The 16,098-nt window shown below is 38.8% G+C and overlaps 2 protein-coding genes across 2 annotated transcripts in view; both read right to left on the reverse strand.

The window, feature by feature from the left end:
• Nucleotides 1-1,456, reverse strand: part of pald1a (phosphatase domain containing paladin 1a) — a 77,394-nt gene extending 75,938 nt beyond the window's left edge. The window contains exon 1 of the mRNA XM_086139424.1: nucleotides 1,429-1,456. The gene's annotated coding sequence lies outside the window, so the exon portion shown is untranslated. The remainder of the gene's footprint in view (nucleotides 1-1,428) is intronic.
• A 2,151-nt stretch (nucleotides 1,457-3,607) lies between these two features.
• The window catches only part of LOC147215198 (testican-2), a 30,503-nt gene continuing 18,012 nt past the window's right edge, over nucleotides 3,608-16,098 (reverse strand). The window contains exons 5-11 of the mRNA XM_086139504.1: nucleotides 11,933-12,041; nucleotides 11,260-11,374; nucleotides 10,442-10,561; nucleotides 10,091-10,309; nucleotides 8,823-8,885; nucleotides 6,316-6,453; nucleotides 3,608-5,226 (exon numbers count right to left, since the gene is read on the reverse strand). Coding sequence (XP_085995630.1) covers nucleotides 5,078-5,226; nucleotides 6,316-6,453; nucleotides 8,823-8,885; nucleotides 10,091-10,309; nucleotides 10,442-10,561; nucleotides 11,260-11,374; nucleotides 11,933-12,041 — 913 coding nt within the window. The 3' untranslated portion in view covers nucleotides 3,608-5,077. The remainder of the gene's footprint in view (nucleotides 5,227-6,315; nucleotides 6,454-8,822; nucleotides 8,886-10,090; nucleotides 10,310-10,441; nucleotides 10,562-11,259; nucleotides 11,375-11,932; nucleotides 12,042-16,098) is intronic.

Genomic DNA, 16,098 nt, shown 5'->3' on the forward strand with positions numbered 1-16,098 from the left:
TCTGTATCCATACTGTCCAGTACTACTCAGTCCATTGTATTTAAGAAACTATAAACATGCTTAATATGTTAAATTTAAATTCATTATTGTTATGTGTTACCATTTTCTTTTAATAGGATTTGTCCAAACTCTTTGAAGAACCAATTCTATATCCTAAAGGTAAATTTATTTATTTAATGTTATTTATTTGTATTCAAGCCTGAATGATATATCAGTATGTTGGCGGCAGTAATCTATGCTTTTAATTTCTGTATTGAAATGAGAGTACATTTGCAATAATGAAATACTCAACCTGTAATTTAATCTCCACCATAATCTGGGCACTAAATGTTGTTTTTCTTTTCTGTCAGTGACTGTAAGCGTGTGAGTATTTGACATCAAACTGTACTGAAGTACATACAAGAGACTGGAAAGTAGCAGCAAGTGAGAATCACTACATTTTCAGTGTCCATGCTGGTTAATAGTGAAAAATATATTTTGATAAGTGCAGGGATTTTTGTGACTGATATGCATGTGAAACATTTTGTAAAAGCGGTTTGTTTATTTAAACTTTTTATGCCTGTAAACACACTGTTTTTTTCTTTTACCAGTCACTGAACTCCTGTAAATAATTTATAATATGGATGTAAATGTTTTTATAGAGGCAAACACCTTGACCCACTGCAGTAACTTATGAGACCAATGGAAAACAACAGGATACCAGAAATGAAGGAATGTGAGGGTGCATGTGATGAGTGCTTCAATAGTTCTAATAAAACCTGTTTTTTCACTCACAAAAAAATGGTCATTCATATTTAACTCCAGATACATGCTTTTTTTAAAAAAAAATTGTAATGTTATTTTCATTGAAAATAAACAATTGTGAGGGACTGTGACAGTTTAAACCCTTGGAATTGGAAAGTCACATTAGCTTGATATGATATACAGCTCTAAACTAAATCCCATTAAATAAAGCCTGGAAATTCAAACTCCTCAATTATTGGCTCGCTTCTTCTAACCCAAATCCCTGCTGTTAAATCATTACAAGTCAGGGATCCTTATAATTACTCCTCCAAGCTTCAGCGCTAACAACTGAATAGCTTTTGGGGTCATTTATCCCACCTCAAATCCAAATGACCTTGATATTCATTCTGACTTGTTTATGTTCTTTCAATCAACTTCAATGGCCAATTGAAGAGAAGACATAAAACAAATCAATCGATCAATCTGGCCGAAAACCTATAGAAAAATGTAAACCACAAGCATGAACGGTACTTCAAAAAATGCTTAGTATAATAGCTAGATCTTAGGCTTTAATATAATTTTATTTTACAGTCATTGGTTGAATGTGCATTTGCTCATGTGTACGCTAGTAGATATCTTAATTTGTGGTGACATCTTTAATAATAAATAGATTGACGAATAAAAGTTTGTGAGATAGAGGCTAACCTGTCAAGGGTGGTGCCTCTTTCTTCAGACCATGAGCATAGTTTCCAAATGTAGCCTTCTTTCTTCCAGGCAACGCTTTTCCCGACCAATGAGACACATGGCCCGGTGTGGTAATTCAGTCAAGAATTACTTTACAGTCCACTCTTTGTTGAAAACCCTACACTTGTTGTTTATTTCCTGCTTTTTTGCTCTTGTGAAGGGTGATCAGCAGGTCAAGGGCCAGAAAAGGCCCGCTGTAGTTGTGGTGTGGCCTCTGCTGGTACTGAAAAAGTATTGCAGGGAGAAAAGGTGAAATGAAATACACGGTGTGGTGCAGGAGGTAAAGCAAGCCTCCTTGGAATCAAACATTCCTGGTTCAATTCCCAGCCTCTCAGTGTGCCATAGTGCCGTTGAGCAAGACAGCTTGCCCTTAACTGCTCGCCTAGTGCTGACTGACGGCAGCCAACAGCTCATGGTTTATCCATGATGGGTTAAATGCAGAGAGGGAATTTCCCTATGAGGGATGTGTAAGTTTAAAGTTTGTTTACCTCTGTTTCAAGTAACAATATAAATCAACATTAATACCGTCAGAACAGACACTGGTATGTGGTGTTATTATTATCATTATTATTGGGAAGATATAATTTGTGCTCGTCCCTCCAAATCCTCATACGCCCCTCTGTCTCTCTGTCTGTCATACTCTTGCTTTCTACCTCTGTCTTTCTCTCTTTCATCTCGATGTCGATCCCAACCGCTTGAGACAAAAGGCTGCCCACATTGAGCTTGGATCCTGCAAGGTTTCTGTCGTTTTTCCTTGCCATTGTTGCCTAAGTGCTTGCTCAGTGGGGAATGTTGGGTATTTAAAGTCATTGTAAAGAGTGCGGTCCAGACCTGCTCTTCATGTCATGCATCATAAGACAACTTTGTTGAGATTTGGCGCTTTCTATACAAAATCTGACCGGACTTGTTCTTTCAAAACTCTCATATACCTATAGGGATAACCTGTGGGGGAAACATAATGATAAAATCCTACTTTACAGTCCCCAAGAAGTCACCTTCTCTAAAAACTCATCTTGTTCGCCTCAATGCATTTTAGTGTTATTTGCTAAGTGTAAAGAAGCATTAAATCCTTCAGCTGATCTGACAGCATGAAATTCATGCTGCCAGGCAAATATTGTATTCTGAATTCTAAACTTTATTTTCTCTTGATGCTGTTAGTGAAATAGTGGATAGAGATAGAAAATGGTGGCAGAAAAACTCTTAGCTAACCACATGAGGAAAGTAATCTGAGAGTTTGATTGAATAATTTACTCTTTATGGGAATGTTTTGAGAAATTTATGGTTTGTGCAGTACCGCTAGTGTTTTTCACAGTGAAAATACAGTTTGTGTGGTCTGTGCTGTCTGGCATCTCACAGCCAACCTGCTGCAATTTGTTCTACTTGCATGAGGTGGCAGCTGTGCATCCACATATCCCAGGAAATAGATATGACATTTGCTTGTAAGAGACCCAACTGAAGAGTGACTGTTGCTTGTTCTCGTCTCACCGGCTGATAATTAGGGATCGTGGATGATGGTGAAACCGTACGTAGTTTATGCCTTATTAAACATAGTCAGATGTGAGAGCAGCTGCACGGCGCTTCACTTGTCACAAATTTCAGTGAGTTCCTCATACACCAGGCGGGGAGTAATTTTGTGGTCCTAAATATATTGACAAAAAAAATCAATAAATTTTGGGTCAAAATCACATCCAACAGACATCTGATATGAGATGGAAATGAAAATCACGTTGACACAACAAAATGTATGAGCAACACAATATCAAGGTAGTGTCATCGGTATCTTCAGTCAATTAGCTGGCATTAGAGACTTATCCTTAACCAAATATAAACCTCCAGCAATGCAGGTGTCCATTTAAGGGCCTTCTCTGATAAATCAGACAACTGATCCAAAAAAATGCATATGAAATGTCTATTTCTAAAGTATTCAAGTCACCAACCCATATGTAAATAGCAATAAATGAGGGGAACGTGTTATGGTCCTGTATCAACCAAGATTACTCATAAATGTTACCACCACAACATTAAGAAGAAGATGATATGTGACTATGAGCATCATTAACGGCAGATTCCATCAAATTTCTCCCCTGTTGACCATTTCCATCCCTGAAATAGTTGTAAAGGATTATAGGCGGCACAAAGCTTGGCTCAAGTGCCTTTATTAGTAAAGTGCTCAGCCTAGAATTACATTCTTATTTATTCACATGCAAAATGTCTGGTCTATCGATAGCATGAATGGAAATATGGCTACAATATTCTCAAAGAAGAAAAAAAAAATACAATGTTAACTTCAAGTATACACACAGAACTTCAAGTAATGCACACTTCTTTTTTTTTTATGAACACAAAATACTTTTTTTTCAGGTCACAAACGTAATAAAACAGTTGTGGCACATGATGTCAGTTAGATGAGTTAGCAGAGGAGGGAAACTAGTTGTTTCTACTGGAAGTGCAGTTTGGGTCATTATGGTACATTCTACAGTTGTTGTTGTTTTTTTTCTTGACAAAAGTATTTAAATGGGAGATCCTGCATGTTCCACTCTTAACGTTATATCTGTTAAAGCACACCAGATTTGACATGTGAACTGCTTCTTCACATAGGTAACATGAAACCTGAAAGATCCTCCACGGTCATTTACACTGGAGTTATTTACAGAATCGGTTTGGAAATTCATTAGCACATCGCATCAAACGTCTTTAAAAGAAAAAGCCTAACATTGTGGGAAATCTTGACGAGAGTTTACTGATCTAAACAACTCCGATGAAGCTGAAGCAAGGAGACGGTTATCTAACAATAGAAATTCAAAGAAGCTGCAAAATAAATGAAAAACAAATAGCCCGGAACTCTTTGAAGGTAACAAAACCAGCCCATTTGAAGTCATAAAGCTGCCTAATTAGCACTTTATGTCTTGTTTGATTCAGCAATTATAAAAAGTAAAAATGACAAGTTGTGGTTTTACAAGCTGGTTATGGGCCAGACTATTTCTTGGCAAGGTGCGCCGACATCCTCGATAGTCTGGCACATCACCCCGTACCAAGCCACAAGGTGTGGTTTCTACTATCAGCTCGTGTCTTGCATTTGTCTCGGAAACACCAGGATTTAGATTGTGTTTCCTTCACAAAAGATCAAGGCTAGATGTCATTTTGATGTCTTCGCATAAAAACTAACTGCCGTCTGACTTCATCAGCATCATGTCTCGAAATTCCTCGTCTGAAAGCAAAACGGCTTGTTTTCTTAATATGATGAGCGACTCGCTTGAATGTTCACGATACAAAATTACCAGCTGTCTCTAAATGCATAGATGACGCAAAAGACGAAATTTCTGATGGGTTTGAGCTACCGGTGACGCAGTGGTCAGTGTTGCTTTTCCAAACAATAGCTCCATTGTTCAAACAACAGAGAAGAGAATGAAGCAAGTACACAAATCTAAGACAAAAAACGGTCATCATCTCATCCCCTGCCCATCAGCAGATCCTACCAGGATGATACTGTACAAGATGCCATGTTGCCACGAGCCCCATCCCATAATCTTTCACACCTAGGAGAGAGCCGGCCTTGTGGGTTTTCAGGCCATCGGCTGTGGCTCGGCTCTCTGCGCGGGGTCAGATAGTTCTACCAGATGTATCCTCCATCATCTGCCTCACCCTCCTCCTCTTCTTCTTCCTCCTCCGCCTCTTCCCCATTGTCCTCTGCCTCCTTTTCTTCCTCATCTTCCCATCCCACTCCGCTCCCGAAATCTCCAGAATATCCAGCCACTTCATCTGGACGATAAATACAAAATGAAACGGTTTTAATGTGTTCAAAACACTTTGGTATTTTCTGTCTGAAATGGAAGATAGAGCTGGACTCCTTTTGGGCGAACTTTTGTTAAACATATTTGGTTACTTTTTCCGAGCTTATTAGATGGATTACAATAAGCTAATTGAGGGATAGAGTGCTTAGAAAGAAATGGACGATCATATTTGGCAAACAAAGGCTTTTATCCTATAAAATAATATAAATCTTGCTCCGGTTGAGTCATTCTGCAGAAACTGCAGAAAACTGCAGAAAACATACGAATGAGACATAAAAACTGCATCTGTTTTTCATGAGCAACCAACCAAAGGTTCTATTAATTTGCAAACAGAAACCCTTAAAATGTAATTAAAATCATCAGATATCTGTTTGCAGGCTGTTTGAAGCACTTTTTTTTCCCAATGTGGAAAATTTTGATGTCAATTTCACTTTAACATTTTGATATTGCATTGCCTTGACAGGGTGCACCTTGTTCAACAGTTGAAAGCATTCGGTCCTCCCAGTGAATCTTGAATTCTCCACCTTGCACCGTAAACGCATTATGAATACACTCGATTAGCATTCATTGAGTATGACTTCCATGTCTTTCTTCTGGCCAGAAACACATTTTAATCTGACTAATTTGTGGACATTGTTGGCAATGTGGCTTGTACAAAGGGGCTGTGCACTTATTATTTAATGGAATTTATCGTTGTTTTTTTCTCTCAATCTTTATGCAAAAGAACTGTGGAAAAAGAAGCCTCATATTTTCTCCTTTCACTTTGACTATAAAAGAGCTACCCCAGTGTTTTAAGAACAACTTATTTGACAGAAATTAACAGCCCAAATCTCTCTCTCTCTCTCTCTCTCTCTCTCTATATATATATACACACACTCTCATACACACATGTACAGTATATACACATACACACATATATATATATATATACATACATACATACACATATATACACACACACACACACACATATACATACATACATATATATACATACGTACATACATATATGTATATCTACATTCAGTCGTTTCTTGCACAGCTGCCCTCAACTTACCACAGTCAGGGTTGCCATGGATCCTGGTGCCCATCAACTCACCACCATGTTGGTCAACACACCAGCACTCCCCTCGGCTCTGCTCACACTGTACTTTCCTGTAGTAGCCGTCCTCGTCGCAGCTGGGAATGTACATCCCTGCAAGGACATGCAGATGCATAAATGGCTATATTATTTATACCCAAAGCTCATGCCTCTTGTGAGGATAGCATAAACAAGAATGGAATCATGTTTGGTGAACCTGTGATACAAGCATCGGTCTGGATTTTGAAAAAAAGCAAGATTTTTGGCAGAGAACGCCGGAGACAGCAGCTTCCCCTATTTGCTTTTGACAAACCCTACATATGCTGGTGGATGTTTCATACAACATGTTGGCAAAGCTGTGAGAGTGGCATGTAGAAATGTAGTGACAGGCTCTGCGACAGCATATGGCTGATCCAACGTCCCTCAGGACACTCTTGTCAAACCGGGTTGCGAGTAAGCGTTCATTGTGAAGCGAAGTTCCCTAACAAACAGCAAAACCCTTCCGTCTGAACCCTTGCAGAAACTAGAGAAAACACGAGGAATTATACAAGTGTGCTTCAAGAACGGGGGAATATCTGTTTAGATTAGGAACTGGAGGTGACAAAGCAGCTGTGTCGTCTGTTAAACATGCATGTCTGTGGTTTGTCTGGGAGCCAAATGAGTGTTAGTCTTGCTTTTTCTCAAAAGCCAGCGCCACTACCTAATCACCCCTGCCTGATTAGGCCCTAATCCTCGCTGTGTGCTTGTGATCTCTTTAAGGAGCCTCCTTTAGATTCTCTTTTGGCTCTACAGGCGCTTTGTTACTTAAGCACACCGCGAGACAGGGTGCAAATAAGGGGGGGCACACGCCATCTAGAATTTGCATTTCATAACAAACTACTCTAGTCTGTATGATACAATAGATCCAGTCACTGTGACATCATCCACTGGTTTGAAGGCTATGATTTGTTATTTTGGCCCTCGCCTTACCATTTTTGAGCAGAGGTTTAGAATTATGGTGGTGGGCACCGACAACTTGTCAGTAACAAGACTGCCATGACCCGAACCCTTAAGACAGGCTGCGTTTAAGTGCTGCCTACGTCTGAGGGGAAAATAATTCACCAGTCTCCGCTGGCACTGGATTGAATGAAGGCCAATTCCATTCGTCATGAAAAAGTGAAAATTCTCAGGAGCTATTGAGTGAAGGGATAAAAAACAAAAGAACTCAGAACTTGGTTTGAAAAACTGTCAAACAAAGTATAATGAGAGAAATGTGACATACTAACATAGCACTGTTTAATGAGTCAAATATTAACCAAACAATTCAGAGTTAATGTATTTCTCTATGCTATATTAACATATTTTAATCAGATGCTGTTTGCATTATAGAAAACTGTCTATAAATCAAAATGTTTGTTATGTTCTGTGAGTATGTGACATTGGTGTGTGTGATTGTGAGACAGTTAATTAAATTCTTTGTGTGCAGCTAATGTAGGAAAACACGAGTTTTCATTAGAAATGACATAACTTGTATTGTTCTGTCATATTTGTTGTTTCTGTTTTGTCATATTTTCTTTTTTCCCCATTTTAATTTGAAAGAAGGGAAAGTAAAGGATCGCTTCCTACATTGCAACAACTTGGGGATGAAAAGTTAAGAAATCATGTGAGAGGTTAATTTGGTTAAGGTTAAAAAAAAAAGCAATATTCAACAGAGACATTTCAGGTTGGACAGAACGTATACTTGTCAAACTATTCAGGCAGACATGAACAACATTAGAATATTCATTCATTAACTTTGAATTAACACTATTTATTTGCACTTTTAATTAGTGCATGCGATATTGCAACATTTCCCCTGCATCTTTCAGTCACTGCCCTTTATCGTGTTGTTATGTTCAGTGCTAAACTTCTATGTCTCCTCTTGTCACGCTATCTGGCACTGACTGCAGACAGCAAAGTAAAATTTTAATTAACCAGGGAGACGCGTTTCCTTACTTTCCATACATTCAAAAATAAACACTTTGGATCCTTGTTACTTGTCTGTTTGTTTAATGCTGTTGTTTATTTGTCTTTTTGGTTGTTCTATAAATGTTATCCCTTTCCCTCAGACCATTTCAGAAATGTGCAACATGGTAACACTATCAGTCAAGATGCAATACTTTGCAGTTCAGCGAGACAAACAAACAAATAAATAAGCAAAACTCTAGAGTGCTTCAATGAAATGATGTGTACAGTATCATTTGCTTAGAAAGAAGCACATTTAGTGAAAAAAAAATTGTCTTTCATATTGTAATATGAAAAACATAGTCCTGAAACTGTCGTGCGACTTTTCAGAATTTCAACATGAAGAGGTATAACTAATGCAGTGTCCAAAATAAGCCATTTCAAAATGTGTTTTTATAAAAATGGAGGCTGTGAGGTTGTGTCTCAGGTGAAGATGGGTGAAGAATCTTCAGTTGAAGACATTATGAACTCCACCGACTTGTGATGACGGATGTGTTTACCAGGCTTCTTCTTGGCCACCTCCAACACTTGGATCCTCTCCAGCTCCGCCAGGCAAGGTGGCTCTGTGACAAACATAGAAAGAAACAGATGATGGACAAAACAGCCTTTCCCAAAAAACCCAATCCTCTCAATCAATGCTCCTCACAATTACACTTTTAACCCGGATTAATTTGTTTAAGAATCTAAGCCCGAGTTTAATTCCCTCAGAACTGCACTGATTGTCAAGAGCTTAGGTGAAATGATGTATAGCTGGTCTTTTAGAATGATTGGGAAACCTCTAGAGCATGCAGAAATAGAAACACAGACAATAGATAACATGCATTGACCCCCAAGGTGACAGACTCCTCCAATATTTGGAGATTTTCATTGAAATACATATATTTTTTTCATCTTTTTAACTTATTTTTTACAGCGTATCGGTTTACAATTTTGCATTTGAGACATGCAAACTTCCCTTCTAAATAAAAATCATCTTCAAATAATTACCCCTACAATGGCTGAAGTCATGTGTATATCCTCTGCATGTAGGCCAACTATTGATTAGGGTAACACTTGTAATCAATTGCAATCAGGTTTAATGCTGGATTGGTGGGATAATCCTTGTGAAGGTGAGATTACTAGCAGAAAATCTCTTTGCAGTAAGTAAAGGTCAAACAGTATAGATGGTGAAGAGGTTGCATTTGCACTAAGACACCTATTGAGTTTATGTTGTGCATTCAGCACATTATCTACTTGAAGTGGAGCTTCATATTAAAATCACTAAAATTTTTACCTAAAGTTTTTAGAATTATTTCTAAATAATTGCCTTAAAATGATCATTACCTAAAAATCAGGGGGAAAACAGCCCCCTCTCTATCTCTATATTGTAATAAGTACACATACACACATATCTATATATAAACACCTGTGTAAGATGGATGAATCTAGTCAGAGCTATGATTGAATATAGATATATAGATATATTGATATGAATATAAAAAAGTTTTCTTTAAATTATTTTTTTTTCCCATATACCCAGCCTTTATGCCTCTGTTCATGCACTATTTGTTGTTTGTGTGAGTGGAAGTTTGAGACGGGAAGATGTTTTACAAATCTGTTGGATCTCTGTAAATTTTCATGCATTCTCTGAAGGCGCACCGTCAAAAAAAAATAAAATAAAAAGTTCTAAATACACACTCATTCTTTCTCTATGATGTATTATTTGCGATATTTTCCCTGTCTAGAGTTAAAATAAGATTCTGTGTTGCTTTGACATCGCGTCACTCACTCTCTCTCCAGAAACAGAGGCACCACTCTGCCGTAGAGACCTTCCCGTCCTTGTAGCTGTCACAAGAGTTGAAGAAGGGCCGGATGCAGATTTCATACTTGTCAAGGTTGATGGCAGCCAGCTCAGCTTGGTCAAGATACAGGTCACTGTTTGTGTCCAGCTTTGAGAACATCCAGCCGATGGAATCCTTACAGCTGGCTACCAGGCTCTTATCCAGCGCTGTAATTATTTAAAAACAGATCCAATTCCATCTCAAATGTATATGCAATTTGCTCAGCATCTCCCTGCAAATACAACAGAGATGTCTCTGTGTAGCCAGAGCGGAATAAAGCTGCTTTGTGAGTTTCGAACCTGAAGCGGTGCCAGTGCCGAGCTTGCCAGAGTTGTTTTGCTTTGCGTTTCCATGAAGGAGTTGGAACCAGTCTCTCAGCCTGTCGCCCAGGTCTGCCAGGTCCTGGCCAGTGCAGCTCTCTAACACAGCACAAAAGGAATCCCAGAATAAAAAAAAACAAAACAAAAAAAAACATAGTAGACACTTTAGGGCAATTTGACACAAAAGGCAGGCAGTGGCTAAGTAGTACTTCTGATACTGAGTGGACAGAATGAGGTGCAAAGGTACCCTGATTTTGAAACGCTAGATTCATATGGCTGGATTTGAATTTGGTCATTTTTATGTGCGCAATCTAATCATCAGAGAAAACATTATTTTACATTTAATTCTTCGACAGCAATTTGCTGTTACCTTCTGATCCAGTTACACTTAACAATTAACTTTCAGCGCTAAGCAGTGAGCACACTACAGATGGCAAACAGCAATGACATTTCATTGTTTTCACCAAACGACATTTACGTGTGCCCGAGTGTGCACGATCAATATGTATGGTTGCAATGATAGTGTACACTCTAAATAATTAACTACGACATGAACGAAAGAAAGCCGCTAAATCATACGGGGTAGATCCGAGTAATTGTAATTTCTCGAACCGATGACCGCAAATCTAAATCACAGTGCGCCAAAACGTTGAGATTGTGAGACGTTTGGGGTAAAATCCAACGGACAGCCTAAAGGCAGCATAAATGTCTGGACTCGTAAAAGTCATGATGCTTAAACAGGGAGGAATTCAAAAGGTAGATGCACAAATAAGATAAGGTCGGGGACAGATCCTTGCCACGTTTCATGTTGGTATTTGCGATGGTGATAGAGGCTGCGGCACAGGGGCAGAATCCGGAACACATCACACTCAGGTCTTTGCCTGTGAGGCAGGCCTGCTGCTCCAGTTTACACTGAGAGAAGAAAGATAGAGGGGGGAGGGAGAGAGAGGGAGAAGGGGGAGAGAGATGTAAAAAGTTAAATATTTATGGGGGTGACCGCAGGAAAAAAAAAAAAAAAAAAAAAAAAAGATTGCTCATTCAGATGAGACACAGCACTTAGAGAAAAGGCAGGGAGACTGAGCTGTCATTTTCTGCCATCTTCTCATGCAAGGTCAAAATTAAAAACTATACATAAATCAATAATGAGCCCTGGCAGTGGCTGATGTACGGTGATGCAGCTCAAAACAACGTCAGTTATTACTCATGCAGCCGCGGTGAGCACTTGTCCTCCGGCAAGCTGTGATGAACTGTACTGCCCTGCTGCGCCTACGTATGTGTCAGCACAGCAGGAAACAGCACTCCACTGGACTCTTCTCATTATTTAAAATGATGACACGTGCAGTTTCCACTTCTTCTCTGGGCTTTTATGGTGTCAGAATCCAGTAATAAAGCAAAAGAAAAAGCACCTAAGTAAAAAGGAGAGTGATTACTTTCAGGAGGAGGATGATGGACAATTTTTTCGTCTCCTACCTCGGAGGCGTAGTTGTGTCCGTCGGAGCCGCAGACGGGTGAGGAGGCAGCTAAAGGACACGGCTTGCAGCTGCTTTCATGGTCCTCCCCCTGGCTGGGCTGCTTGGCTCTGAACGCCGCAGAGAAAAATGAACAAAGTTGAGTATTTTGTCTTTTATATTCATTTGATCACCCAGGAAACCTTATTAAAACCAGATTGTGAATTGTGATATCATATCTGAAATCTCTGTCGCTGCCCTAAACAAAAGGAGGTGAAATTAAATGAGGGTCTGAGTTCATCCTATTAAAAATCCCATTAACACAGCAAAATAACAAGACTCCATAGGCACATTAACGGCTCTTCGAAACCAATCGAGGAATAGTATTTACATAATATTTAATGTCCTTAACAGTGTTTGCTCGGTAATATTTGCTGAGAAAGTAGAGCTAAAACAAATGGAATGGATAATAAAAATACATTTTTCCACATTGCTGAGCGAAGAGGGCAACGCAGCTTTGCGTTGAGGAGTTTCTGAAGCGGCTCAAATTACAGCAGTGACATACACTGATAAAAATGGATAATAAATTCATTCATTCATTCATTCATTCATCATCTATACCTTATCTACCCTGCAGTGAGGGTTGCAGCAGGGTTGTTGGGAAACCGGAGAGCACGGAGGTAGCCCACGCTTGCGTGGTGAAAAATACTAGAACTGGCTGTTTTTCACATATGAATGCATGTGGATCATGTTTGTGAAAACTCCTGAAGGAATGTGTGTGTTCAATCTCATTGGGAAATGGTAAATGGGCTTTTCCGGTCCACTGAAAAATCAAAGTGACTTTAGAGCATTGTTAAATTCCCCCTGTTCACACAGACTCGTAAGCCGCAGGCAGAAGATGCTTTGTAAGATAAAGCTTGACACACATTGAGGAAGTGCTAATTCCTCTCAAAACATGTCAATCCATTTGAATTTGAATTACATTTTGTGCGATTATTACTTGATGACCTTGAAGCGGCAGAATAATATTGAACTAGCCTCAGCTCGATGTAATTCATCTTCACTGATTTGGCGTGTCGGAGTGTGTCTAGAAAAACAAAAGAAAGAAACACCTTATTTCAATAAACTAGCCCTTAACTACCTCCCACTCTGTTGAGGTTATATGCAACAGGGATCTTGTCTAACAAGAGGATTCTGCTGCAGTTCTATCATTTATAACGCCTTATTAACTACAACATCAGTAGAACAAGACAAGTTAATTCCGAACCACATCTACCTAAAATGCATGCCGTGCTCACTAACATTGCCCTTGCCTGCGTTCCCCTTGCACAGCAATTGGCTTCATGTTCACTGAGCGCAAGAATTAGGCTGAAATATGAATTCTGAGGCTGCTACTTATTGATGCTCGGATGGTTTAGTATGGGTGTGACCGTGCTTATTACCCATTATTCGACACAGTCTCCCTCATCTCTGGAGTGACTGTTAATGAAGCACTTTATTGAAAAAGATAAATGCCTGTCACCGTAGATAGTCTTTTCGGGTAATAATTCACTCCATTAATTCCTTTCAGAATGCAAACTTACTCATTTGGTTTTCAGTGTAAGTGGATTGAATGGGTGAAGAAATAGATAAATGTGTTTCAATATGGTTTACAACAGAAAAGCTCTACTTTGCAATAAAAGAAATAGCCACGTTAAAGAATGTGCAAAATGATGTCACATTTTTATCCTCTTCTCTTCCCTCTGTCTTCCCTCACTCCCTGTAATTGAAGTGATGTTTCTTTTTTCGATATGGAAAGTCACGCAAGTTGCCACAAGGTCATTGTGTAGTTGCAATTAATATCTGATAACAGGCTGCATCAATGTTCTCGATGGTTATGGTAATATACATCAATGTACATTAAGGTTCACGTTGCAACAAGTGGCTGTATGAGGTGTCAAATATAACACACAGACACACACATCCATAATAATTGATCTCAGAAACATGAAATGGTCATTCAGGATTTTTATCTTAAAGTGTTTTTGGGGTTTGGGGAACATTCTGGACATGATAATATGGTTTCATGAGGTCCGATCTGACTATAAGACTTACAGGAAGCTAAACCATTCAGGGCAGCAGTTCCCGAACCCCCGGTCATTTGGTACCGGGCTGGACAGAAAGAATGGATAACTTACATTATTTCCGTTTTATTCATTATCCAATGTTTTATTTTGAAAAAGAACAAATTCTCCCTTGACTCAGTCTTGTCAAGAAGCTTGTCTTGGTCACGTGATAGATTAACGCTGATATTGAACTCACAAGCAAGCTAAAGTTTCTTTGCAAAGGGGAAAAGGTCCTCGAAACTGCATCGCCACTTGGACACCAAGCACCCTGCATTAAAAAACAGGCCTTTGGTATATTTAGAAAGACAAAAGTAGGAATATTTATATGTTAATATTCATATGCAATCTGCCACACCTTCAAGGCCGGTCCGTGGAGACGTCCTATATAATGACACAATGACAGAATTAGGGATGTTACTTATTTTGAGGTGTCAGACTTCAGTTAAAACAAGATCCTTAGTTTAAATAAGAATTACATCTTTTTAAATGTTTTATTTATTTTATTTTTTGTTTCCTATGAATGTATATATCCTGTAATTTAAAAAAACTCATTTACTAATTGGGACTACCTTGTTACTGAAAGTTAAGCTCAACTTTTGTATCAAAAAAACATTTGGGCATCCAACTACAAGGATGACTGAAAGCTGTGCATCTGTGTTTTAGCGATTGGACTTCTGTCATTATAACTCTGACAAGTGAGGTCTAACAAATGCATACGACCGTACGCACACTAATGTAGTCATATTTGTTTACGTCTCAGAATTAGCTATGCTACAGTACCACAGCTGGAAGTGAAACAAGTGTTTCTGAAAAACAAGATGGAGGCACACAGACATGGAAAAATGATTTCTGTCAGGTGAAAATCCTTTTGGCGTTATTCGCTACACTTCTGATTGGTCTCATTCATGTCACCATCAATCTGCACCAGGGGCAGCCTCCAACACCTGGTGTAGCACTGACTCCATAGCTCCCTTAGTAAACCTGGCCGTGAAGAAAATCCAAGTGTGTTTCAAGTAAATAAACATCCGCACCAAAAAATAGCTGCAGGTTTGTTCCAAGTCAGCTTGATTGATAGACTGAACAGATGGGTTGACCTCCAAGTAGGAGGGAAAGACACACCATTCTGCTCATCACATCACATCAAAATCATTTCTAAGATGTTAATTTTTCATATGATATGATGTGATTTTATATATTTGTATTAAATACTGTATATAATACTTTACAGATGCAAAGAATAGAGAATTCGGCCCCCAGGAACACCTGAGAAAATATTACTTTTAGCTGGTTTAGTTAATTTAATGTTTGATAAATGAGTTTTATCAAATTTTAGAAGAAGATATAGTGTTTTCTCCCAAGGAGGGGAGGGTTTGAAATGAGTAGATGAGGAAGGAAGGAAACATAGTTGTCATTGCGGAAGGAGTTGATTATATTCAGTACATCAATATGAAGCACATGGAGGAACAGGCTTGAACCACAGATAAGGGGATGGAGCCGAGAAAGCAGGTGGAAGAATTCAGCGACTTGGAAATGAGGTCCAGTAAAGTGAAGAATCAATAGGGGAGAAAGCACACCATGATCTATTTATAGTAAATTGCCCAGACACATGTCAATGCACGCTATAGTTTGAGAAAGCTGATCAGTCTCAGAAGCCAGTTCCATATTTCATGTTACGTACACACGGAAATCTGGGCCAGTTTCTCTTCTGTCAAGGATTTCCCAGCATACCTAGCTTTTGAAAACTGTCCACTTTTATCTGTTTTCAGCTTTATCTTAACCTAATGTGCAACAAACTCACCATCTGCTGAACCATGTTAATTTAAGTAATTCAAGAAGATATTAGTGGCCTGATTATTTATTAAAAAAATCCAGTGAGTAATACATCATGCATTAGATTATGATGCGTTGTGTATCGAATACGCAGTAATTAATCTTGACATTAAGTATTTCTCATTCCACGAGTGTCTCTACCTGTCTGATTCAAGCTTTATTTGATTGCAAGCGTGTTAATTTATAAATGTGGTCCCAGATGGATTTGACTCCTTGCAATCCAAAGAGTTAATTGGTAATTCCTCGAGGCAAG

Source organism: Fistularia commersonii, chromosome 32, assembly GCF_037954325.1.
Source record: "Fistularia commersonii isolate RoL2024-O1a breed Wild chromosome 32, RoL_Fcom_v1.0, whole genome shotgun sequence".
Lineage (NCBI taxonomy): Eukaryota > Metazoa > Chordata > Actinopteri > Syngnathiformes > Fistulariidae > Fistularia > Fistularia commersonii.